The following is a 24261-nucleotide window of genomic DNA, read 5'->3' on the forward strand; positions in this document are numbered from 1 at the left end:
ATTTTAGGATCATTTAGGATCTTTACGATTTTAGGATCACGATCTCGAGGCACGTATCGATAGAACATGGTTGAAAGTAAAAAATAGACGAATAGCGGAGTACACCGTACTCTATTATTGGTTCAAGATCGCCTTCGCCTCGCACGCGTGTACGTACTTGCAATAGCGTTCCGACTTCGACGAAGGTTGCTCATGTGACCCAAGCTCTTTACTATTTTAATTCGCATACTATCGTATATTGTAATTGTTCAAGAACTACAAAAACATTTCTCTCTATAATACTGCTCTTACGAGATATGATTATTCCAACGATGAAAAACTATTTAGTAGTAATTTTACCAATGTCCAAGCTGAAAAAAAAAGCAAATAAACGAAAGGTACTCGAGAACGCAAAGGTGGATCATGTATTTCGCAGCGATCCAAATAATAAAGATGCGTGTGTGTGCATTCGTAAAAATATGTACACAATCCAATAATCGATCGATGATGTATAATAATGTAACAGAGTAAACGCTATAATTAATGTTTTTTACACGTCGAGTTGGATCTTCATCGTGCGCCTGCTTCCGATCGATTTCGAAAAAAGAAATCATTCATGGGCCACGTAGCTGAGCAAGTAACGCTTCGTTCTTACGACATTCGATGGTAAGCTGTCTGACAGCAACGACGTATTTACGTTGCTGCTCTATAAGCGTAACCAACTGTCGACTAAGAGCATCGCGTCTATTCTTTTCGTCGGCACACCGTTTCTCGACCTGCGCAAAAAGGAAGCACGGTAACTTTGAACGTACACGTATATAGGTGTACTTTCCGTCGCTGCATTCTTATATCAAAATCATAGGAATGCCGTAGAAATTTTGCGACTCGTTACGCACCATGGTCTTGTTACGTTTAACGCCCGCGACGATAGCTTCGAATTGCTTCAAAAATTGTTCTTTGCCGCTTGTAGATGCCATTGCTCTGTCGTAAAAGTATTAAAATTCATTTTTGCCACGTACGTAAACGCGTAAGATAATGTCGACTTCGAGCTATTAATATACTCACTCGCTATAATTATCCTGTATAGAGTTTAGCAAAGATAATTCTTTGCTCAGATAAAGCTTTGTGTCGTCCAACGTATTGTAGAGCGTGTAATATTGTTTGGTCTCCTTGTGTTTGGCGGATACTAGAATGTTCACGCGATGGAGTATAACGTTGAAATAACCAAAATATAGATGACAAACGATATAAACTCCTTTCGAATAATTACCAACCTTGATTGTAAAGTTCCATGAATCTTCTTTGATACTGCGTTAATTCGGATCGTCCCGGTACGTCGTCCAATTGTCTAGTCAAAGAGGCAATGGCTCTATTCTTTTTGGCCAATTGCAATCTCGCCCTTGTCACTAGCTCCTTTTGCTCCTCGTATTCTTTCAATCTGTCTTCCTCTTCCGTCGGTACCACATCGTTAATTTCTTCCAACATACTTCGAAGAAAACCAAGATCGGATTTGCATTGCTCTCGAAACTTGGACTCTTGATCTCTTAAACCATCGTGCACCAATAAAAGTTCCTCCAAGCGTTTAAAATTACTACAACGTAAAGAACATAGAAGAAATAAATTTTTCAATTTCGCGATTCATTCTTTCCTACGAATAAAAGTATCAACGAGCTATACCTGTCATTTTCGTTAATTCCTATTTCTTGTACTTTCTTAAACGAACGTTCAAGATATTCTCTTTGTTTGTAGCATTGATTTGTTTTGTCGACCATCTCGGAGGTTTTACTCGACAAGACGTCTCTTTCCTTTGTCAATTTACGAATCCGTGTCTGCAGATTGTTCTTTTGTTTTTGCAAAGTTGCCAGGGCGCTGGATGTGTCGGATGCCCCACTTTCCTAAAATAACGCGCAAAGTAAAGTTCTAAACGATCAAGAAATAAAGAACGAACGAACGAGAAATTACCTCCGTTTCGGAAATCGACCTCGTTGCGTATTTCTCAGCTACTTTGGCGATTTCCTGTGCTTGCATCCCGACGATATTGCCGACCACGTTCACGCTTAAACGATCCTTCGATACGACAATACGATGTTACTTTTATGCGATTATGTAATGATCCATACATCGATTTATAATTTGTAAGGAAAAGATTTCTTTATACGATTTTAATAGAAGCAAAATATTGTCCTTTACTTACAGAGCTTTCCTCGATAGCTGCCATTGACCCTGCAATTTCTTTTACAACCATCTACGCGAACGAAAGAAAAGTTTTCGTTTAATGCAATTTTTTAGACGAATGGACCGACTTGCAAGTTTATAACATATATATATATATATATACATGCCCACGTAAATGCGTACCTTGTCATCGTTTGACGCACAAATGTGATTGTCTTTTCTATCGTCTTGGGAAGTTGTCATCGACTTGGAAGGGACTACTTCGGCGCTTGTATTCTGGATACTTCCGTGCAAATTAGCTTCGTACTCCAAAAGAGTACCAAGGAATCGAGCGGCCTCGTCTCTCTCCAAATTATCTTTATACTTGAATAATCGTCGAGGTTCGTATAACCTCTGTAAAGTATTAAAACTAGAAAAATTTTTCTTTTTTATATTACGAACATCCAGAATAAATATTATTAGAAAGAAACTCTCACTTTAACCGATAAAATATTTTGCATCATATTTTTCTTTGCAGCAGCCGCAGCACCATTTTCTTCCTCCGAAAAAAAATGCTTTTTATGAAACTGATTAATAGCGAACGAACGCACAAATCCAGCCATTTCTTTTCGCATTTCCATAGAACGTTTTATCAACCACTGAAACGATCGCAACTCGTTGTACGTAAAGTAAGTTCGTATTATCGTGAAATGGTAACGCTTGACGATACCTGAATCACCGGGAAGATATGGATACAATCTAATCCTTGTATTTGATGAGGTTCTATATGGTACGGGCATTTCATTTTTGGCAGCATAACAACAATCTTTTCCGTCAAAGATCTATAAAAATTAAAAGGTAGCGTATCTCTTTGTCAAATTTGTCGTACTATAATCTATTTCTTACTTACATTTTCTGGCCGATGGTAAGGTTTTCTCTGAACAACAAGTCCACGTCCACGTCGAAATTACAAGATTCTATACACCACGTCATACCGCCTATCACCTGCATAATAATTAAATAAAAAACAATCGGATTTCGTAACGAACGAAAAGAAATTGCGTTCGACGAGATATAAACTCCAATGGAACAGAATGAAACGACATAGATATTCATTAGGAAGGAATACATACGTCGTGAGAATTATAAAGGAAAAATACAAAGTTTTCTAGTCGTGTACGATACCTTGTCAAAATTCGATAGACCCTTTATCCTGGCTCGAAAATACCCAGCAGCCACGAGGAGATCGATAATTTCTTGTAACTTTGTCGTTTGTTCTTCATCCTCGCGTATATCGGTCTGAAGAAAATGTGGTTTTTCGATCGTTGGTTAAAAAGCGATCTTTTCGAAACTGATCGAACGTAAAGAATACTTACTTCCGTCGTCTCTGAACTTTTAGACAGTTTTCTCGATGTATCGTTCAACATGGCAACGTTATTATACTATTGTATCATAACTGATGCGTACATGTTCGAATTAAAATCGAAAAGATTCGACTTATTCATCGTTGGAAAAATTTGGTCATCGTACGCGATCAAGCGTGCGCACCGATCGCAAACATATGCGATCCTTACGACGCAGTGCTTCCAATCTCATAACTTAAAACTTCCCAAGCGGGCAAATTCAAAAATTCCTATTTCTTTACTAGGGTTGGAATAGAATTGTCGGAACGAAATCTGAAAGGATATTAAATTTACGTTATTTTTCTTAAATCGCAATTTGAAATAATAATCATCTCGTTACGCGATAGTCATCGAAGAACAGTTATCGATATTTGTCTATTTCGTTAAAGGACTATTCTGTGGCAGAACTCGAAGATGATCGCAAGTAAACGAATGTAAAAAGGAAAAAGGAATATCGATCGACATCTTCCTTCGAACGATGACACGGATAGCGAGTATAAAAGCGTAACTTTCAATTTCTGCTTTTATATTACGTCGATGTCAAAGAAAAAGTTTGCATTTCTAAAAATTGTGAACCGACGATATTCGGAAAAAATTGGAAAACTTTTCCTTCGAGGATTCGTCCTTTTCGTATCTTTCTCGACTCGCATCTACGCGCGCGCGTGCGTGCGATACACGCGACGCACGCGCCTCCGACCGACGACGAGAGTCCGGAGTCCGAGAGTCGTACGCTGTTCGCGAGAATACGATCTCCGAAATGATGGAAATTAATCCAAACTCGAGGCTTACTCTTTCTTTTTCGCGAAATCAGGTTGGTCGAGTCCAATGATCGATCGTTGCTAAAGCATAACGATGTAACCGATATGTCCTTGTGATTATTGCGATAGATCGAGTTCAGTGACGAGTCGCGTTGTGTGATACATTACATTTAAGTCGTGTTTTGACAGAGAGTCTTAGCTCGCGCCTCGAAACGTTACTTTACGACTGACCGTTCGAACAATTTGGAAAAAGGGAAAGGGAAAGGGAAAGTGCGTAGGAGGAGTTTCCGAGTAAAAGCTCTGTTGGAAAGGGAAGAATTGATCTCCGATTGGTCGTAGGCGTGTCCGCCGATAGTTGCTTTAGAATATTTAAACAAACCCGTTTCTTTCGTACGAATTGACAGCAGCAACGAACGCGTGAAATATAGCTGTTTCAAGGTTAGACTGCAGACAGCCATATGTCTCGTTTAGTCTGCGAACTTAAATATCTCTTGCGTTTATCGCCTGGCCTTCGTAGGAATCGAAGAATTGAAGAAATGTCCAAGACTCGACGAAGCAACGTGTTTTTGATTCTTTGCGATTCGATTCCAACGAATTCTCACAATGAAATAATTTCCACGGTAATATATGGCCCCTGAGAGAAAGTCGAAGAGAACCGAACTACTGCGAGTGCTAGAGTCAACGGAAATGTTACCGTACATAATACCTTATCTTTTATCTAATTTATGTCGCGAATAACTTTCCGATCGTTACGCGCAATACGCCTACTCGATTTCGTACCGTAAGCGCTCGATATTGGATCGATTCGATCGGACAAGCCCGTTTGCTCTTTCTATTTTTTTTCTTTTTTTTAGAAATCCCCTATTTCCTTCTATCATCGGTTATCGATCTCGTCATCGTTAACGCGTATTTGTTTAAAATATCCGATCAAATTAACACGAGATAGCTATCGTATGCGATTAATTTATTCAAGCGGAGCGTGCGTTTTCCACTAATAAGGAAAGATTATTTATTATCCCATATAAATTACTTTTTTCGTTTCGATGTCACGATAAGTATTGAAAGATACATTAGAGTTTTTCGATCGTCAAGGAACACGATTCGTCCATCGAATAAAATTTGATTATTTCCAGCGAAAAAAGAGTCTCACGCTGTTTCGCGGTTATTTCAATCGTCGACTAAGATTTCACGCGAGACAATGAATTCCAGGACGAATTGTTAATATTGTCGTTAATATTTTTATAACTTTCTTCAATGGATTCGTTGGGATTTGAATGGGATTGTATTAAGAAATTAACGATTTTATGTACTTTCTCGTTTTTTATTTGTTTAAAAGAGTATAAAGTATTTGCCACATAGAATTACAATGTTTATACGCTGGCTATTCCTGCCCTTACTTTTGCCTATGCGCGTGCGTTAATTCTTTATCTTCGCTTCTGATAGCAATTACGATTATTATTACACCGACATGAGAGAATCAAGAGGTACGATAAACGAAAACATGCAAGAAACACCACGAGTTATATTTGATAATTTCATGAAATCGAAATAAAACTTGCTGGATTCGGGAACGAGCCTGCCCGTATTTGATAATATCGAATATAATTTCTACCCTTCTTTAAATATTAATAATTCATTGGTTCGAGTAAATATTGATCTAGTTTAATATGGATTATAAATTATAAAGATTTCAACGTGTATATATCGTTTACGCTTACGATATAGATTTAGCCAGGGCTAAAAACGATGCGTCTTCGATGATGATCCCTCGGCGAGGAACAGCGAGTTCTCTCGTATTATCGTTGCGCCTCAAAGTACTTTATTTCAACTGGACGTTCGAACTGTGTCATAAATTTCAAGCGTTAATATTTTCTACCTTCCGACCGATGATATTACGCACATACGGATCACGTATACATGGTACAAGCGGAAAAGAACTTGACTCGTTCGATCGTGATACCGATAAGGGCGCATTTTCTTCACTTTCCGTTCATTGGTTTATTGCGAGATTTACCTCGAAATAGTCGTCGATCGCGTTAGAAAAATATATTTAATTTGGTGATATTGGCGCAGAAAGATGGTATCTCGCGATCGGAACAAATCAAACGAGCGATGACGATTCGTCGTTCAAACGTCATTTACAACAAGGTGATTATAAAAAGTAACGCATCGGAGAAAGAAAAGTATCTGCAAGTTGATTTATTTATTAAACATAACGTTTGTAGTATAATGATAGATAAATTAACAATTTGGGCAAAAAAAAAAAAAAAAAAGAAAAACATTCGTGTATCTAAATTTAATCTACTCGCATGATAATAAATTTCGATAAATTCTTACAAAACGAGAAAAAAACTCATAAAAGTTGGCATTAAAGGTTGCGTTTAAGTGTTTGCACATTATATACGGACTATAATAACATGCATACCATACGTTAAATTAATGTGCGATTAAGCGTGATTGTAGAATATAATTTGTAGGTCAAAAGTCGATGCTTGATATATCGAGAAGATGATTGATGACCGATAAAGCACGTTATATGTCCTTTTAGCAATTTGAACGCGATCGATTAAAGACTTATCCATCAAAATTTCGTTCCATTCTTCTTCTTCTTCTTCTTCTTCTTCTTCTTCTTCTTCTTCTTCTTCCTTTTTTTTCTTGATGTCAATGTTGTTTCTTTTTTTTTTCTTTTCGTAAAAACAGATAATCGAATTGAATATGAAAATCGCATTAATACTGTATAAGAATCACAGCGATGAAGTTATTCGTAACGACATTTACAATTATTGTCAACATCATAGCATCGACTAATCCTTTGTTTCGTATTATTTACGTTTTCTAAAAATTACAACGATCCTTCCTACATTATTTTTGCGTCCTAGCATAAATAATTATTGTCGAACACTCTCGAGTTGTATCATAAACGCATATCTAAAGACGCACGGAAAAGGGAAAGTTGGTTCGAAGAGCGAGCTGGCCCCGCCGTGCGTCTCATTTTGTTCGTCGATATACGCGCATACATGCATATGTACATGTGTATACATATAAATACGTAGGACTCATCGAATGACCGATCGTGTGTAATGGCACCGTTCTTGTAAGATTATCGATGGGTATCGATAGAAAAGGCACCAACGATTATTACTCGTTTCTTTTTTTCTTTTTTTTTTAGGGGCTTTCTTTGTATTTTTTTTTTGTCTTTTTTATTTTAGAGAGAAGCAGAAAAAGTTACGGATCGTGGCTTATTCTTTCCGAAAGAATGCCGTTTACTACTGGTCGTTCTCCATTGGTATCAACTGTTGAAAGAAAACTCTAATAAATAATATATCTCGAAACGATCTCGACGTACGACCACGTTAGGAGCAAAACGAAGCGCAAGAATCTACGAAACCTCTTTAATACTGCGTCGAAAATCAGAGGTACGTGCGTTGGTCTTTCTTTTGTTTTGTGTATATCACTCGTCTTCCACTCGTTGGTCGTCACTTCCATTTTGACGGACTAGCAAACGCACATTGACGGCAGTGTTGGCCGCCTTGATTAGCATCTTAGAATTAATCGATAATCTTTTGTACGATTTCGTGCATCATGCACTAGGAACAGATCAGTGGCTTCCGTCGATGACGATGCGACGATCGATTTCGCGCTCTTTCCGTCTCTTTCACCGTCCCTCCTTTTATTTCCACTTTTCGAGTACGTAGAAAAGTCGAAAGAGAGAAAGAAAGAGAGAACGTGTGTATTAGCGAATTTCTTTTCTACGTTGGCATTTGTTCTGCATCACGTCCGTGATTCGACGAATGGGTGTATGCGTTCAAACGAATCAAAACTTTACGTCTACGGCACGAAGATATAAGGGATGTCTCGAGGATAATCCGCGCGATCGTGACAAAACTAGACGTAGAAAATGACTACATGAGAAAGTACATATAATCAAGGAAACATTTCCAAAACCGTCCTACAATTATGGTCGAAGATGAAGTTGATTGTCGTCTTTACGATTGGCACAATCGAATCGATCGTTGTCTTTCCGTCGAACGCTTTCGTCGTGGCTCGAAGCGACGATCGTCGCCGAATGAAGAAGTCGTAATCGAATAACGTGCAACGGGATGAACTATTAACATACGACATGTATTGTACGACGGGATCTCGAATGATATCTAGCACAACTAAATAAGAAAGAAGGAGGAATAAAAGTGAAAGCGGAAGGGGATTTGATTGCGTCCTCGTCGTCAAATGCGATCATCGATGTGTCATCGGGATCGCGATAGCGAAGAGAAAGGTATAAGCAACTCGTACTCGTGCTCGCGATTACTTGTCGGGGCTATCGTTTTCTTTATTCCTTCGCGATGATCCTTTCCGGACGTCTTTCTACGGCGGCCTTATTCTTCCAGGCGATTCTCCTTCCGGAAAATGGGAACGCGAGCGGACGAGGTGATCGCAATTGCGTTCGCGAGCGAGCGAGATTAAACATATCGGGCGTTCGTGATACGCAACGAAAGATCGTTGTTGTTCGGGTCGCATCGCTCCTCGTCTTGCCAAACGGCTCTTCACTTTTGCTCGATGATCTCCTTGATACTGACGTAAGAGCCCGTTAAAAAGCCGAGCACGCCGAAGGAAATGATCGCGATATTCTTCCAAAGTCTCCACTTGTACTTCCCAAGACCGTTGTCTTGTTCCCAAACCGTTACCAGTTCGATGACCGACGGGAACATCATGCCGAGAGTCGATAGACAAACCGCGCCTACCAACGAGATGAACGGACCGAGGGACGGCAAAGCGATAGCGACTGACACCGTGAATACAACCAAAAATATTCGAAGCGAATACTCGGCTACGATCTTTCTCGAGCCGAAGTACTGCCTGATATTTTTCCAAATGATTTCCATCGGTACGTAGAATTGCAAGCCGTAAGTGAAGAATATCGCAACGGCGATCATGATCTTCGCCGATTGCGCGAGGATCTCGTCCTGTGGCGGGTTCAAAGTGATCGAAGCCTCCGTTTTCTCGCCGTACTTCCAATATCCGAAGAAACCAACGGTGCTGTAAAGTAAGACAACGCAGAACATTCCGGTATTTAAGACTCCGGGACAACCGATGAAGTGGGTCGGCGTTTTCATGTTGTTTTCCAAAGGCATTACCTGACGAGAACAAAAAAGAAAAACAAAAACGAAAAAGCACGTAGATAAGAAAGGCGAGAAGATCGAACGAGACGGAACGAGAGGAAAGTGATTTCTACTTACGACGCCGATGCCCTCGAGAGCGAAGATCGCCGTACCGAAAAACAGGGGAAGTTGACTCCAGCTGGAAAAGTTCGGCACGTCACTGATGGTCGGTAGATCGGTAAATATGTAATAGAAAGTTATGCCCATTCCGGTAGCTATCAATACGTTGGCGAGCATGGAAAACGGAGCCAGGTACTTGAGATTTCTCACGAGGGAAAAGACAATGAGGAATGGCAAAAGAGCGGCCATGTACAGTCTCAAACGATTGACCGCTTCCCAATCCTGGCCCATTTGCGTGTAATATGTTACCACCTCTTCGAGATTCGTCGCGATGAAGACGATGTATACGCAGCAGCAACCGATCAGATCGATGACGAGGAAACAATTGATAGTGGCCCTGAGGAACGGAAAGACGTAAATATGTTCTATCGTGTGTCGAAACGAATCGGAATCATGCCAAGAAGGAGGAAAATGAAATAAACTCACTTGGCCAGCCGAGCGTACTTTTGTACGCCTTCCGGACCAACGAGGAAGGCCGCCTCGGCAACATCGGCGAATCCCAAACTCGGAGTCCGTGTCCTTCTGCAAAGGTCGTGGGCGCATTTGACCAAAATATGTACGCAATAGGTGCAAATGGCGCCGATGAAGAAAGTCGCGAAAAGACCGAAAACGAGACCAGCATTTCGAAAGGCCAATGGCATAGCCAGTATGCCAGTACCGAGACTTCCCTTAAGCAGATGTATCAGCGTATCCAAGTCCGAGGTAGGATGAGCCAATTTTCGATGCTCGAACGGATCATAAAGCGCTGCTTCTTCGTCGTTGGGACGTTCCACGAGAGGCAAAGTCGATCCGTTGGTCACGGTGATCGGTACCTCATTTTTCTCGCACTTGTATCTGTAAAACCGTGAATTTTAGGCGGGATCGTAGAAAAAGAGCGTACGATCTGTCGTATCGAGTCTACATTTATACATGTATATATCTGCTATACGTATGTATACATTTACATATATACATATACATATATATGATTATATCTATATGTCGACATATGTAGGTATACATAGGTATTACGCGTATGGAAAAAGGAAGTTTCTTTTCTTTTCTTTTTTCTTTTCTAGCCGCGATAACACGACAAACGGCAAGCTTGTGCGAAGAAGGGTAAGGAACGTTGCGTTTTTCTTTTTCTTTTTTCTTTTTTTTTTTTTTTTTTTTTCTCTAAAGTCTCTCTATTCGTTCTTTCGTAGAAATACCTTTTAGGAAAGATTCGCGTCTATGACTGTTTCTCATTGTTGCAAAGAAAAAAAAGGAATCAAAAAAGAAAGAGGAAGAGGAGAACGAAGAGGTGGTGGAGGAGGAGAATATGGAGAAGGGCAATGAATAGGAGGAGAGGCAAAAGCATAGGACATAGGAGAAACAAAGAATACAAACCCACGCAAGCATGCTCGTACGTGTGTATGTACCATTCGATAGAAAGGACGAAGAAGTCTAAAGTGGATAGCGACAGAGTAGTACGAGGATTCGACGAAAGAGCGGAAGCCGTGAAAAAAAAAATAAACGCTCGGAGATGAAACCGAAGGTTCGCGACGAGCATTTTTGAAAAATCATATGCGGAACGGTAGTCGATGGATTTATGGAAACAAAACAAAAAAAAAAAAAAGAAAAAAAAAATCAAGTAAAAGCGAGAGAAACATTCTGTCGCGAATCGAACTGAACTTGATCTCTCTTTTCAATGACGAACGAGAGCGAGCTACGAACGATAATGAAAGTCGGTGAATGCTGCGAGTGTGCAGAGATTCGATTTCGGCGCGTCGCGCCCTTTCTCTCTCTCTCTCTCTCTCTCTCTCTCTCTCTCTCTCTCTCTCCCCCTCTCTCGCTCTTTCTCTCTCTCCATCTCTACCTTTCTTCCTATCGAAAGAAATTTCGTACGCGCATAGAGAACGGCGCGGCCGTTATCGGCGGAGCGAAGGTAAAGAGAGACGATTCGTGTAAAAAAAATTATATGTGTAAAAAATCATGTAAAAAGTCGTGTAAAAAGTCGTGTAAATAGATAGAGGTGTGTATAGGTATATAGGTACCCATTGAGGTGCGTGCGGTAGTTTCTCTCCGTAGTCGTCCGAAGCTTTCTGTCTCGAGAAAGCTCCGAATGGAGCTTGCGTCCTTGTCGGACGCAACGCGTGTCAGGTCAGGCTCAGAGGAAGCTGCCACCACCGCACTGCATCGCAAAAGACGCAACCCAGCGCCAAGACGCAGTACGACGACAAACAGGCCTTCTTTGCTCTCTGACTATTGCTCTCTGGACTTTGCCGAGAACGATTAAACCGCGTCTTTAAAACGTGCCGTCTCTCCACGACGACGACGACGACGACGACGACGACGACGACGACACATATTCTTTCTCCCTCTCTCACTTTGCATAATTCGTGCCAATTCGTTCTTTTCCCCTCTCGTATTTCTTCCCTTCCGTTTCGTTCTCTCTCCCTCCCTCTCTCTCTCTCTCTCTCTCTCTCTTTCTTTCTTTCTCTCTCTCTCCCTCTCCCTCTCTCGCGCCATTTCTCTCTGTCTATCTATCTCTTTTTTGAATGTACGTGCTTGAAAATTCAAAATTAACTCGCCGTCCATGTCGATTTCGTCCGTATTGTCTGTCTGTCTGTCTGTCTGTCTGTCTGTCCGTTCGTCCGTCTGTCGTCCGTCCGCCCGCCCACCCGCCCGTCCGTCCGTCCGTAGCGTCGTTTCGCGTCGCGGTCGCGTTTCGCGGATGTCCGCGCACAAACGTTCGTTTCTTTCATCGTCGGCTCATCGGACAATGAGACGTTCGATGATTTTGATTCGTATTTCTTTTCGTTTTTTATACACATATATATATATATGTATGTATGTGTGTATATATATACACGCACACAGACACACACGCACACACACACATATATATATACACACAACTGCGATGCAGTCGAATGATTTCGTCTTATCTATCTTTCTCTCTTTTGTTACTCGCAGAGCACTTTGTTCGAGCCCGAATATATGCCCGGAGTTTATACACGAGTCTGGAATCATATAAATGCACATATTATACAGTAAAGACAGATCGTTTATCCTTTAAAATTAGACTATTTCGTTCTTCGGTTTGCATACCGCATGACCTCGACACGAAGCATTCCTGATTCATGAGGAAAGAATCTCGGGACAATTCTCTCTGCTGCACCCTCCTTTTACGCGAGCGATATAATTTCATGACTCGCAGCGTAATGCTATTTTCGTTCTAGTTGCCATCCTTCGCGCCATCTTTCAACGCGCGTTTCTTCGTAAAACTATACCTGAGGATCTAAGAGGCAATATCCTATGCGCGTTGAATAAGCGCGTAGAGACGACGACGTTACGTAGGAGGAAATACGAAATATATCGATCGACCGATCGAAAAGACGAAACGGACTCGGCAAAAACTTACGTAACGAGAAGCGCACATTGGATTTCCTTAAAAAGAAGATGCAAGAAAAGTTTCGTTCCAATAACAATGTGATCGCGATAGTGTCAAAGATCGAGCATGACGCATAGCCGATAAGAGGCCGCATTCCCTGATGCAATACTTGGCAATGTTTAATAATGATAGGAACGGGCGATTAAGCACGAGCGCGAAAAGACGCCGAGGGTGCAGCGCAAGAACGCGACGCTCCGTTTGATTCGCGCGCGAAGAGTTCAAAAAAGGGCCAACGCTTCGAGGTCGTCGAATTTGAGAAAGGACGGTCGCTTTTTCTTTTTTCTTCGTTCGTTGCGTCGAAATAAAAGATCGATACTTCTGTACGAAAGAAAGGAAAGAAGAAATCGTTTGCTCGTCGAATCGAAAAGATACGTATTTTCGCGCGACTATTCGACTCAATTCGTGAACAGGAAGCGTTCCTTGCGACAGTTGCGATTTTTTACATCAGCGATCAGGCGGTATGCAATGACAAGGAGGTATAAAAAAAGAAAAAGGGTACACAGAGAGTGAGAGAATACACATATGACGAGATGCAATGCACAATATATGATCCTCGGGGTGTCACTCACGTTCGCTCGAGCGCGGAGCAATTGGATTTGGCAATAAAGCAATGGCGATGATCGATCGTGGTAGCGGATAGCGTAATCGAACTGTCGATTATCACCGAACCACTCGTTCGATTTCGTAAACCAACTTGGAAACTTACTTGAGGACAATCATGTCTGACAGTTCTGTTTTCACACCGTGCTTCTTTGGGTCGTATTCCGCTATCATCGGGCGCATGGGCGTCCTCTGCAAAGAGAAAGAACAGAAAAAAAGAAAGAAAGATTAAAAGGTGAGAAATTTATCGAGGATAAATACGAGGCCTCTGTGCAACGTGGTTAAGGGCTAAAGACGAGGCCGGTTGTCGGTCGCGCGACGCAACTGCGAGCCAGCCAGCCAAGTCGACTCGAGCGTCGATTCGAGTTCGTTGGACCCGTCTACGAGCTATTCCAAGATCCGAGAGATTCGAAAGCAAAACATACGCGAGAAGATCGTTGAATATTTCGAGCAGCAGCGGTGGCGGCGGCGGCGACGGCGACGGCGACGGCGGTGGCGGCGGCGGCGGCGGCGGCGGAGACTGCAGCAGCAAAAGCGCCAGAGCTCGCTGGCCGATCGTTAATTAAATACGAAAGCTAGAGGGTCAACGAATCGATTTCGAGAAACGGCTTTCGCGCGGACGTTTATCGACGACCCGTTGGAAATTATTAGCCGCGAAACCCGAGCAAAGGTTGGACCTGAATCGGCATTCGTAAGGTTCTATTTTAATAGGGCGCCGTATAAAAATATCTCGCGCGAGCTGTTATTCACCCTAATTCGGGATCGATCGTCGCTCGATGCCACGGAGAGAGAGCTCATCTCCACGTCGTGAACGCTATCCGCATTTCCCATTTTAGCTTCGTCGAGGTAGCTCGTCTTCTCTCTTTGCGTTTTCCTCCTGGATCTCCTCGATCTGGCCCGAAGAGCGAGACGCTACTCGAAACGCGTCTCGGAACGCCGGAGACGCACTGCTATCTATCTACTTTTACTCTCACTCGCGACTGGGGATTCGTTGGGGTCTGGAAACGTTACGTCCGCGAAACGGCCTGGAATTTCGACGGCTCTTCGATCCACTCTCGCGATCTGTATATCCTTACGGGGAATCGTCGCCAAAGGAGATACATATTTCTTTTTGAATCTCGAACGATCTATCCGAAAGATCAACGGGCAAAAGCGATCGACGATCGACGAAACGTAAGAGAAGAGCGCGAACGCGAAGTCGATCCGATGGCCCACGTCGATAATCGTTCTCTAGATCTCCTTCTCTAACGGAGGCAGTCCGTTTCGCGCGCTCGGACTCGTAACCGCGACGTAGAAAAGCGCGGATCGTTGCCAAATCTTTCGGCAATGTCCCGAGGACGGAACATTGGCTCTTTATATACGACGAACGACTACGAAAATAGGAAGAACAAATAGACGCGTGTCTACTTCACGTGAGTAAGCGTCTACGCTCTCTGCCGACCATATGCGAGATCGCTAACGAAAACTCCAACGAATTGGCTTCGCGATCGAACGCATCGAATCGCTTCGGCGTTTGACCATCCATTTAGAATCGTTCCCCCTTCGTCGTCCCCGAGAGCGGTTCTACGCAAAAATAAAACTACCAGCTCCTCTTGCCGATATCCAAAGACTACGAGCGAAAAGACAGGTGTCATCGCCCACGTCGATCTTTATTTTCGATCGTCAGCCCGAGCTCGCGTTTCTCTCTTTCGCGTTTCCGCGCGGAAACTTACGAGGAATAATCTCCCCGACGTCGTCATACTCTTCTCGGATACCTGCGATTTTTCCGAGCGAAAAATATAACCTCGGCTGTATTTTGTCGCTTCTACGCTTCTACGACGCGATAGAACGGTATGGCGCCGAGCGGCGCCAAACGAGTTTGCGGTCTATTTAGAGCACACGTCGCGGCGCCTCGGCAAGAAGAAGCTCTACGACGTTTCGTCGTTTTAACGTAAGACGAAGATATCGTTTTTCCTGCGCAACGATACGTCCCCAAGGAACTTTATCCGAATTCCGACAGACGCCACGAACTCACTCGCGCGATCTCTCGTAAGATCTCTTTCCCGGCTCCGGCTTCCATTCCCGGATAATGAAGGAAAGAGAAGGGAAAAAAAGAAAAAAGACTGACGGATAGGATCGACGCCGCGGGATGTATCCGCGATACGTAACGCGATTCCATTCTCCCCCGCGAACTACGTTACGTAACGTCCTTTCACGGTCGACACCTTATCTTAGCCGTTACTGGTCACGCGATCGCCGCGAGATAAGCGTTATGAACTTTCATCGGGAAAATAACCAGTTTCTGTTTCGACGACGAGTGCGTTAGCTCCGAAAGGCGATTACATCTTCGCAGACGTGCCCAAGACGCGACAAGAGCCATTAAGATTCGTAGGGTGCAACCTTGCGACCTGTACGAATATCATCGCGAATCCCGCGAACGAACGTAAGCGTCGGGAAAGCAGTGCGCTAGGGTGGCGTTCTCTTCCCTCGAGGCGACGCGGTCTCAAAGATCGATAGAAAAGAGCCGTAGATTTATCTACGTAGGTCTTCCTCGCAGTCAAAGGTGCGCGATAACGCGAAGATAAAATAGCGTAAAACGACCGAACGATCGCGGATTTTTCTCTTCCGGTATGAGGATATCATCGTTGCGGGCAAAGAGTTGGCGCCGTGTTGACGACTCTTTTCGATTCGAACGGAGAGGAACGGACGAACGAGATCGACGAAGCTAAAGGCGATAAAGATAACGTCTCGAAAGGACTCGAGCGGTAACAATTAAATCCGAAGAATGCTCGAAGAGTTAAAAATAGAGAAGCGAGAAAACGATCGCGCGGGGTCGCTTGGCAAATGATTTAATCGACGAATTAACGGTCAACGAATGGGCACTCGATCCGAAGTCCTTCTCCAAGCGCAAATTCATCATTGATTCGAATCGTAGAAGGGAGAAGGAACGAGCTTCGAGTTTCGTCGTACGAAACGTTTTGCCTATTCATCGACTGACTCTTTTAGTCTCGATTAAAAGAAATTACAGGGATCAAAGGTGGAAGCGTTCGAGTTCCTTTCGTTGCAGGGTTGTACGAATTGAAAGCGATTGGACGCAACACGGCACGAAGAGTCGATTCGAGTGGACCGAGCGCGACCGAGATTAATGCGTGCTACCAGCCATCCGGCGCAATGACAATTAACGAATCTGCGAATAACGTCACATCCTCATATCGTCTCGTCTCGCCCTCCGACGGTCGGCCGCGTGCGATTTATGAACGGCGGTACCGCTCCGGCGTGAACACGCGGGATGCGCGTGGGAGGAAAGCACGTTTCTCCTTTGCCCCTGAATTACGAGCGTGCGCGTTCGCCGGCACTTATTCGAACGACGTGGATCACGGTGAACTGGTTGGCAACAGCATTGACCTTCTTAATCCACTCGCGTGTTTTGGCCTCATCGAGGAGGAACGTCAATCCCTTTTCATCGAGCCACACGATCGGTGCACCCCTCGTCTCCCCCTCGATTGCTAGACGCGTATACGTACATAATATACAAACTCGTTCGCCGAAACATCGTGCCGGTCGTTCGCGTGATTCCTCCACGAACGGCGAACCCTTTCCAATCTCGTACGATATTTCTTCCGGTTGATTTCGTGCGATACGAGTAACGGTAAATCGTTACGTCGCGTCTCGTCCCTGGCTACTACTCATTATTCCGCTTGGGTATTCTCTTTTCTGCATTACTTTCATTCCTTTTCCAAACTTTAGCGTGCATTCTACCTATGTATTATATATATACATATACGTACGCGCACGCACATATATGTCAACGACAAGCTACCTTTTATTACCGTACACATCCGCGAATGACGACGTCAAAATCGATTATTTCGTTTTCCCTCGATCAAAAAATCTCGTCGTTTCGCTTAAATTAATACGCGAGGATAGAAAATTTGATCTCGGAAGAACGGAAAATGATGATTTTTCTCGTCGTCTGTTACGATCGATAATTATGTAAATATCTTGACGGAAGTAAAGCGCGAAAAAGACAAAATACTGCGTATAATAGGACGGCGTCATGCTAAAAGAATCGCACAGCTTGCAAAAGGAAGAGAGACGGAGAGAGAGAGAGAGAGGAGGGGGGGTGGAGAGAGAGGGGGAGAGAGAGAGGGAGAGGGAGAGGATAGACAGGTACGGTAGCCGAAGGGTAGGGACAAATATCATTGGCAAAGAGGGGAGAAACGAGTAGCAAAGTTCAGGCATTGGCGATCGGACGGAAAGAAGGGGGAGAAAGGAGTGGTGACGAAGGTGCGAAGGGGGAGTCGAAGGTGCGCCTTCCTAAGAGAGCGAGAAAAAAGACGGACAGAGGCACTGAGGTAAAAGAAAAAGAAATACAAAAGATAGGGGGAAAGCATCGACGAGAAAATTTCCATGACGTGGCTACGTAGCCGTGTGCTCTTCGTCGCGTACGTACGTTGTATACGTGTATGTATACGTTGTATGTATACGTTGTATGTATACGTTGTATGTACGAATAGATGGACGGATGGTGGATGGATGGATGGATGGATGGATGCATACGTATACATATATACTTGGCCATTATTGGATTACGTTATGTACCCGTTGACACGTCATCGTCGTGCCAAACGATCGACCCAGGTCCTAAGCTCTCTCCCCCCCTCTCCCTCTCTCTCTCTCTCTCTCTCTCTCTCTCCGTCTCTCAATCTCGCCGCTCGAATTCGGTCGAACCGGTTCTAAAACGACTACTACTCGTGCCGAAAGAAAAAACGCCGGACAGCCGAGGTACTTGAGAAAATGGCAAACGGCTTAAGAAGAGATCTTAGCTAGAGGCAAAGTCCTTCGCCGATCTTCCTCTATTCGACTATATCTTCCATACTTCCCTACTTTCTCCGAAAGCTTCTTCCCGTTCGATCGTCGATCTCTTCGTCCGTACGAATTTACGTAAACGTCATATTCTATCCACGTGCTCGATACTCGGATAAACCTATTCGTTTATCGGAAAAAAAATCTCTCTACTTTTAGTAGGACGTAGTGTTTCGTGAAAAAAAAAAAAAAAAAAAAAAAGAAAATTATCTTTCTTCCTAGGAAGAAGCAAACCGCAAGGAAGTTGCGATAAACGGACGAAACAGGATGAACGCTCTCGCAATAGCGGCTAAGTGATTTTAATAGCTCGTTACTTTTCAGCGATTATTTGGAAAATTAAAAAGGGAAGATGAAAGGGATTATCGTACGTAGATAATATCTTATCAGAGAGAAGCGATTGATTCATCGGTAGACGCCGCGATAAGGTAATAAAAATTCTATCGATCGATTACGTATACTTTCGCGATAGATAGTAAGAGAGATATAATCGATGTATCCATTCGTAACAGTCGTCTTGTTTCTAACGCGCGATCGATTTGTTTTTATTTCCGAAGAATAAAAATCTCCCAATCTTATTGTTAATCATTCGCGACGCTCGCTAGATCGATCGCTAAATCGATCGTTGTCAATTTTGTCGCAATTACGACAAATTACGACATGTTCGGTGGTACGATTTATTAGCGCATCATCAGCGAGTTCTTCGTTCGACGATACGTCGAATAGTTGGGCGTTCAAAAGGCGAAAAGAAACCAAGGAATATTGCGCAAAAATGTCACCGACTTGCGAAAGAGTCTCAGCGCGTTGGTTAAATCTCGAATCGGCGTATGGGGAAACTACGCGCGGTCGCTTTGCCGGTTTCTTCAAATTCGTACGAAACTCGAAACTGACGCATCGATGATAAATCACTTTTTTCTTTCGAACAAAAATTTATTTCTGACGTATCGACGTATACGCTTTTATCAATTTCACGTGACCGTCATTGAACCAGGTAAGAAGCGTCTACTGGTTGAGTCAATAGCGACATCGCGTGACATCGATGATTGTAGGAAAAAGAAAAAAAAAAAAGAAATCATTTTTATCGAATAATTACTCAAAGTCGTTAAACGTATTACGTTGCATCGGCGCGTTAAGCGCGCTCTGCGAGCAAAACGGAAAAAAAGAAGAAAAGGAAAAGAGATCGTGCCCTTGTTCCTAGGCGTCGTTACGAGGCACAAAAGTTTAAGCGCAATATTTCTTCGAATAGCGCCAACGGACGGTCAAAGATAACGGCATTTAAACCTATTCTTTATCGAAAGATATCGTCTCCTTCTTTTAATTACCAACGAGCGAGTTTAAAATATTGGAAGCGAATAAACAAAGAGCTCCTCTACCTACTGTAAATCGACTGTTTGATCGCCTCTCCTCCTTGCCCCGCCGTTCGTCTTTCTATTACGCAACGCTATTCATGAAAGTTAAAAAGAACGCTCGAGTCCGACTAAATTTAGCGCGAGAACGCGGAAGCGTAAAAATACGAAGAGAGGAGGCAAAATAAATATCTACTCACCTGAAATTTGCCCCCGTGTACAGGTGGTGCGCCTTGTTTTTGTATCTTGTGCGACATCTTCCCGAAAACGTACGGAACGCTCCGTATATCTTTGACTATCCTTGAGCCTCCTCAATGAATAATACCCTGAATAAATGCACACTCGTGTTTAATTTTTACAGTTCGACTCAGCAGCGTATCCGGTGCGCACGCGCTTTTGCCGCTTTGTACGCTTCTCTTTCGACTATGCTCTCGTCTCGTCCGATATCCTCCTTACGATCCGACTCCTTGAAACTCGTCGTTCTCACTTTCGTGGAGAGCTCCTAAATCAAAATGGTACGCAAGACGACGAGGATAAACGGGCAGACAGCACGTGTACTTGCGTAGACGTTAGAGCGACGAACGCGCACGCGCACGCGCGTTACTTTTCCCTTTTTATGAATATGTATGTGCGCGTATTATGCGCGAGTAAGCGTCGCGTCGCAGCTCGTTTCGAAAGCTAAATTTAATACGTAAAATAGAGCAGAGTAACGATCGAGAGATTACGGCAATCCGAACGTATCGAAAATAGTATAACGGGAGAAAGTCGAAGAATATCGAAGAAGACTATTTGCGAAGTCGAAAGAAGGAATTTTCCTTTTCTGTTTTTGCGTCGAATCGATTCCAGTGAGCCGTAGAAAGAAGAGTTCGCCGTAGCCGCGAGCGTCACGCAAAGACTCAAAGAAGAATGACGATCCACGATGTGGGAGGCCGTTAACGCGCTTCGCCCTGCACCTTTCGCCCCCACCATTTCCCTTCTTTTTCTTTCACCCCTCTTCTCCATTTGCCATCGCATCCCTCCTCTCCGCTTCTCTAGCGCGCCTTGCCACCACTCTCCTTCCTTTTCCTCCGCGCTCTCCTCTAATCCTCGCCGTAGATCGTTACGCACACACGATTACGCTCTATCTCATGGCCAAACTTTACGGCCGAACCTTACCAACTATTTTTCCCTCTCTCTCTCTCTCTCTCTCTCTCTCTCCCCATTCAGTCGTTCCTTCTCCTCTTCTCCCTCCATCTTCCCAACCATCACGGTCATGTTTTTAACTCCCTCCTTCTCTCCTCGAACCTTCCCCATTGCCTCGTCTCTATTCTCTAACGATATTTTACAAGGAACGTCGATCTTTTCCTCGGTTAGGAGATAGCTCTTTATTCGATTTGTTTTTCCTGACGATCGAATAAAGTCGTCGTAAGTAAAGCAGAGAAGATGAAAGGAAATCGCGAAAGAATCGGGTTGCTGCTTCCAAGGAAGGGACTCCGTTGGATACGTCGATCGGTCGAAGCGAATTGAAATTCGTTCGGAAGATGTGTCGTATCTCTTTCGAACGTCTTTTATCGCGTTCGTAGGATCGATTTGTGCTAAATTCGAAAGGAATGTTCAAAAGGGATGCGTTTTCTCTCGAACGTAGAAAGAACGTCTCTTCTTGCGTCGAGAAGAACGAAGAACGAAGAACGAAGAACGAAGAGTGAACCGAGAAGCCCGGAAATAGATCATCAATCGCGAGAACGAGAGAGATCTTTCCGTCCACGCGCGCGTAGCCGCGATTTGAAAAGTTTCCTTTTCCATCTGCTCGCGTTCGTTCGGGAATACGTACGAGATATATTTTATAATGTACCGCAATAAGCGCTGTTAGTTGTAACGTTAAGTTTCTTTCTTATCTCACAACTTGTTCGCGATTAAGGTTAACGATATCGTATTGTATTTCTTTTCTCCGGTAAAATACTTGGCGAATCTCGGATGCGTGGCAATAAGTAAATATCGTCATAAATCAGAGAGAAATTAAATTGTCCTCCTCGAATTTCCTTACGGTAAGCAAAACTCGCGCAAAGAAAATGCAATGCGACGACGGATATCTCGGAGTTACGCTTTTCGTTTACATTTATTTAGAAAAGTCAGCATTAAGATCGTATACGCGCTATCGCGTAATACTTTAGACCGAAGGAATCTTACGTACCGCGTGTTTTGCGAATAACGCAAACATTCGTCGCAACGATTTTACGGTTAAAGAACCGTAATAGGTCGTCGTCGAGTAATCCCGGCGAATCGTCCGCTCGAGTGGAAACGACGCAGAGATTTAGCTCGAGAAGGAAAAACTTCCTGATCGTATCTGGAAAAGAAAGAGTCTCCCCGTAAACGAACTTTTCAATGCTGACGGATCTAGCCTCTGTATCGCGTCAAGAATAAATGGTGTGTGCGGATAAGCTCGTAACGGGTATCTCGTAATAGTAGTCGGACGTGTATCCGTACACGGACGCGCGCATACGCGCGCATCGAAAAATCAATCCGTTTACGTTTTAATATCGGCCTACCGGTCTTATCGATAAAAGAGACCGATACACAAAGATATTAAGCTTCGTCTTTCTCTTCGATCGCCGAGGAGCCAACCTCGAGTGTCGGATGATGGTGTAGCATTCCTTGAATCGTCGCGTCTAATTGTAAAGCGAAAACTTTCCACTCGGCGACGCCTCGCAAAGACCCGACGCAAATGCGCGAAAGTCGTGCGAAACTAGAGGAACGGCGAACACGAAGCGTGCGTTGGCATCGCGCCTTCGTACGTATTCTTCTATTTCAGCGCTCGAACGTGGAAAGAACGCAAGAAAGCATAGAGATTCGTCGAGGAGAAGCAAGGACGTTGGTTCGAAAGATTCCTAGGCGACGCGGCGCCGAAAAGAGAAGACGCCCGACCAAGCTCGACTTTCGCCCACGCTTTGCTCCAGATTCGGAGCTGGCCGACAAGCTCGACGACGGAAATCGCTCGAGAGGCGATCGAACGAGTATGGCAGACGTCCCGTCGCCGAGTCGCGATCCAGACGCCTCTTTGCCGTCGTGCGACTCGGAGAAAGGACGACCTTCGAGGGTGACCTTTTTATCGTCGCCGCTTCCTTTCCCCTTTTTCCTTATTTTCGCTCTCCTTTCGTTTTCGGAGACGGAGGAAAGAGCACCACCACCACCACCGATCGACGACGGACGAAGGAGCGAAAACCCTATCTCTGCTAGGAACGTTCGTATCTCTTGCGAGCGTATCTCTCGGCGGAGGGGGGCAGAGAGAGAGAGAGAGAGAGAGAGAGAGAGAGAGAGAGAGAGCGCGAGGGAGAAAGAAGGAGAGAGAGAAAGATTCCTCGTCCTAAGAGGGGACCAGACGGTGCACGAGGCCCGCCGACGAACCCTCCTCGGTACAGTACGCCTCAAAAATTTCTCTCCTCTCGTCCTCGCGATCCTTTCGGAAACACGATCTTCCCTCGAGAGGAAATATTCGTCCGTTGGGCCGTCGATTAGACTCTCGAGAAACGTTCTTTCGCTTTTTGTGACCTTACACTCCGATACCTTTCCTCGCATCGTTCCTCTCCTCTTGTTCGCGGAACGCTCGAGCTTTCGAGTCTCTTTTCCTTCGAAAGCCAGCCAGCCAGCTAGCTAGCTCGTGCCATTCCGCGACTCGCTTCCGTTTATCCGAGATCGCGAAATTCGAGATAAAGAACGCGCGAGATATCCCCGTGTCCGATTCGAGAGAGACGAGAGAAGTCTGACAATTCCAAGGTCGAAAAAATCAGCGATCGTTCGAGGCAGAGAACGGAGGGTCTCCCTCCGTTTCAATAGTCGCGTTCGCCGAACGTAATCTGGTTTTTAGGCGCGGTTGAACGAAGCGTCTACGAGACGCCGGCGACCGACTGCTTCGATGGAAATTTCCATTGCAGTTGGCACGTTGCGCGGTGTGACCGTACAGTCCACCATAAAACTTTTGCCCGACCATACCGTTCTTTTCTCGATAAGACTCGTTGCGCGGACCATCGAAGAAGCTTTATCGACGTATTCGCGCGAAAAGCTGCCTGCCTCCTCTTATCTTTCTTCGAATCTCGAGATAAAATTAACTCGATCGTCGTTACCTCGAAACCAGTTGTGCCATTTACGTGCATTTTTTCTCCAGGTGCCATTACCGAGAAAGAGCGTATAGCTACGCTCGACGACGACGACGGCAATTTGCCGTTATTGCCGAACGTCTCGCGATTTCGTCTCGATTCGAAGCGACGGAAATTCTTTACCCTCTTTCCACCTAAATGTCATAAATAGCGCAGTCTATGTAGAACGGCACGATAATATTCTGATAAGATGCAGGAAAATCGTGCCGTCGCGAGAACCATCGTTGGACGATGTTCTGCTGCGCCAACGCGAACGTTTCTCTCTTTTTATTTCCATCGTGTCTCTCCGTGCGACGACTGATTTCGAAAGAATCATCTTGGATGAAGTACCAAGATCCAGTTGCGCGATCGTACGCGG

The 24261-nt window shown here is 44.2% G+C and overlaps 2 protein-coding genes across 5 annotated transcripts; both read right to left on the reverse strand.

Annotated features, from left to right (window-relative positions):
• Positions 1-214: 214 nt before the first annotated feature.
• On the reverse strand, positions 215-3754 carry LOC122637116 (coiled-coil domain-containing protein 93). Its single transcript, XM_043829047.1, has 13 exons — positions 3510-3754; positions 3319-3432; positions 3044-3138; positions 2864-2975; positions 2631-2792; positions 2338-2547; positions 2174-2224; positions 1942-2046; positions 1657-1874; positions 1254-1570; positions 1045-1165; positions 876-960; positions 215-755 (listed from the first exon to the last, which is right to left on the reverse strand). The coding sequence occupies exons 1-13, from the start codon at positions 3558-3560 to the stop codon at positions 594-596; spliced, it is 1803 nt and encodes a 600-aa protein (XP_043684982.1). The 5' UTR covers positions 3561-3754; the 3' UTR covers positions 215-593.
• A 3985-nt stretch (positions 3755-7739) lies between these two features.
• On the reverse strand, positions 7740-20158 carry LOC122637118 (proton-coupled amino acid transporter-like protein pathetic). 4 transcript variants are annotated; one of them, XM_043829050.1, is made up of 5 exons: positions 19974-20158; positions 13692-13777; positions 9997-10404; positions 9529-9907; positions 7740-9426 (listed from the first exon to the last, which is right to left on the reverse strand). In XM_043829050.1, exons 1-5 carry the CDS (start codon positions 20028-20030, stop codon positions 8836-8838), a joined length of 1521 nt encoding a protein of 506 aa, XP_043684985.1. In that variant the 5' UTR covers positions 20031-20158; the 3' UTR covers positions 7740-8835. The 4 variants fall into 4 exon arrangements, with proteins under 4 accessions (XP_043684985.1, XP_043684986.1, XP_043684984.1 ...); XM_043829051.1 differs by lacking the exon at positions 19974-20158 and adding an exon at positions 17089-17246; XM_043829049.1 differs by lacking the exon at positions 19974-20158 and adding an exon at positions 14336-14523.
• Positions 20159-24261: the final 4103 nt, after the last annotated feature.

The sequence above is a fragment of the Vespula pensylvanica genome, chromosome 24 (assembly GCF_014466175.1).
Source record: "Vespula pensylvanica isolate Volc-1 chromosome 24, ASM1446617v1, whole genome shotgun sequence".
NCBI lineage: Eukaryota > Metazoa > Arthropoda > Insecta > Hymenoptera > Vespidae > Vespula > Vespula pensylvanica.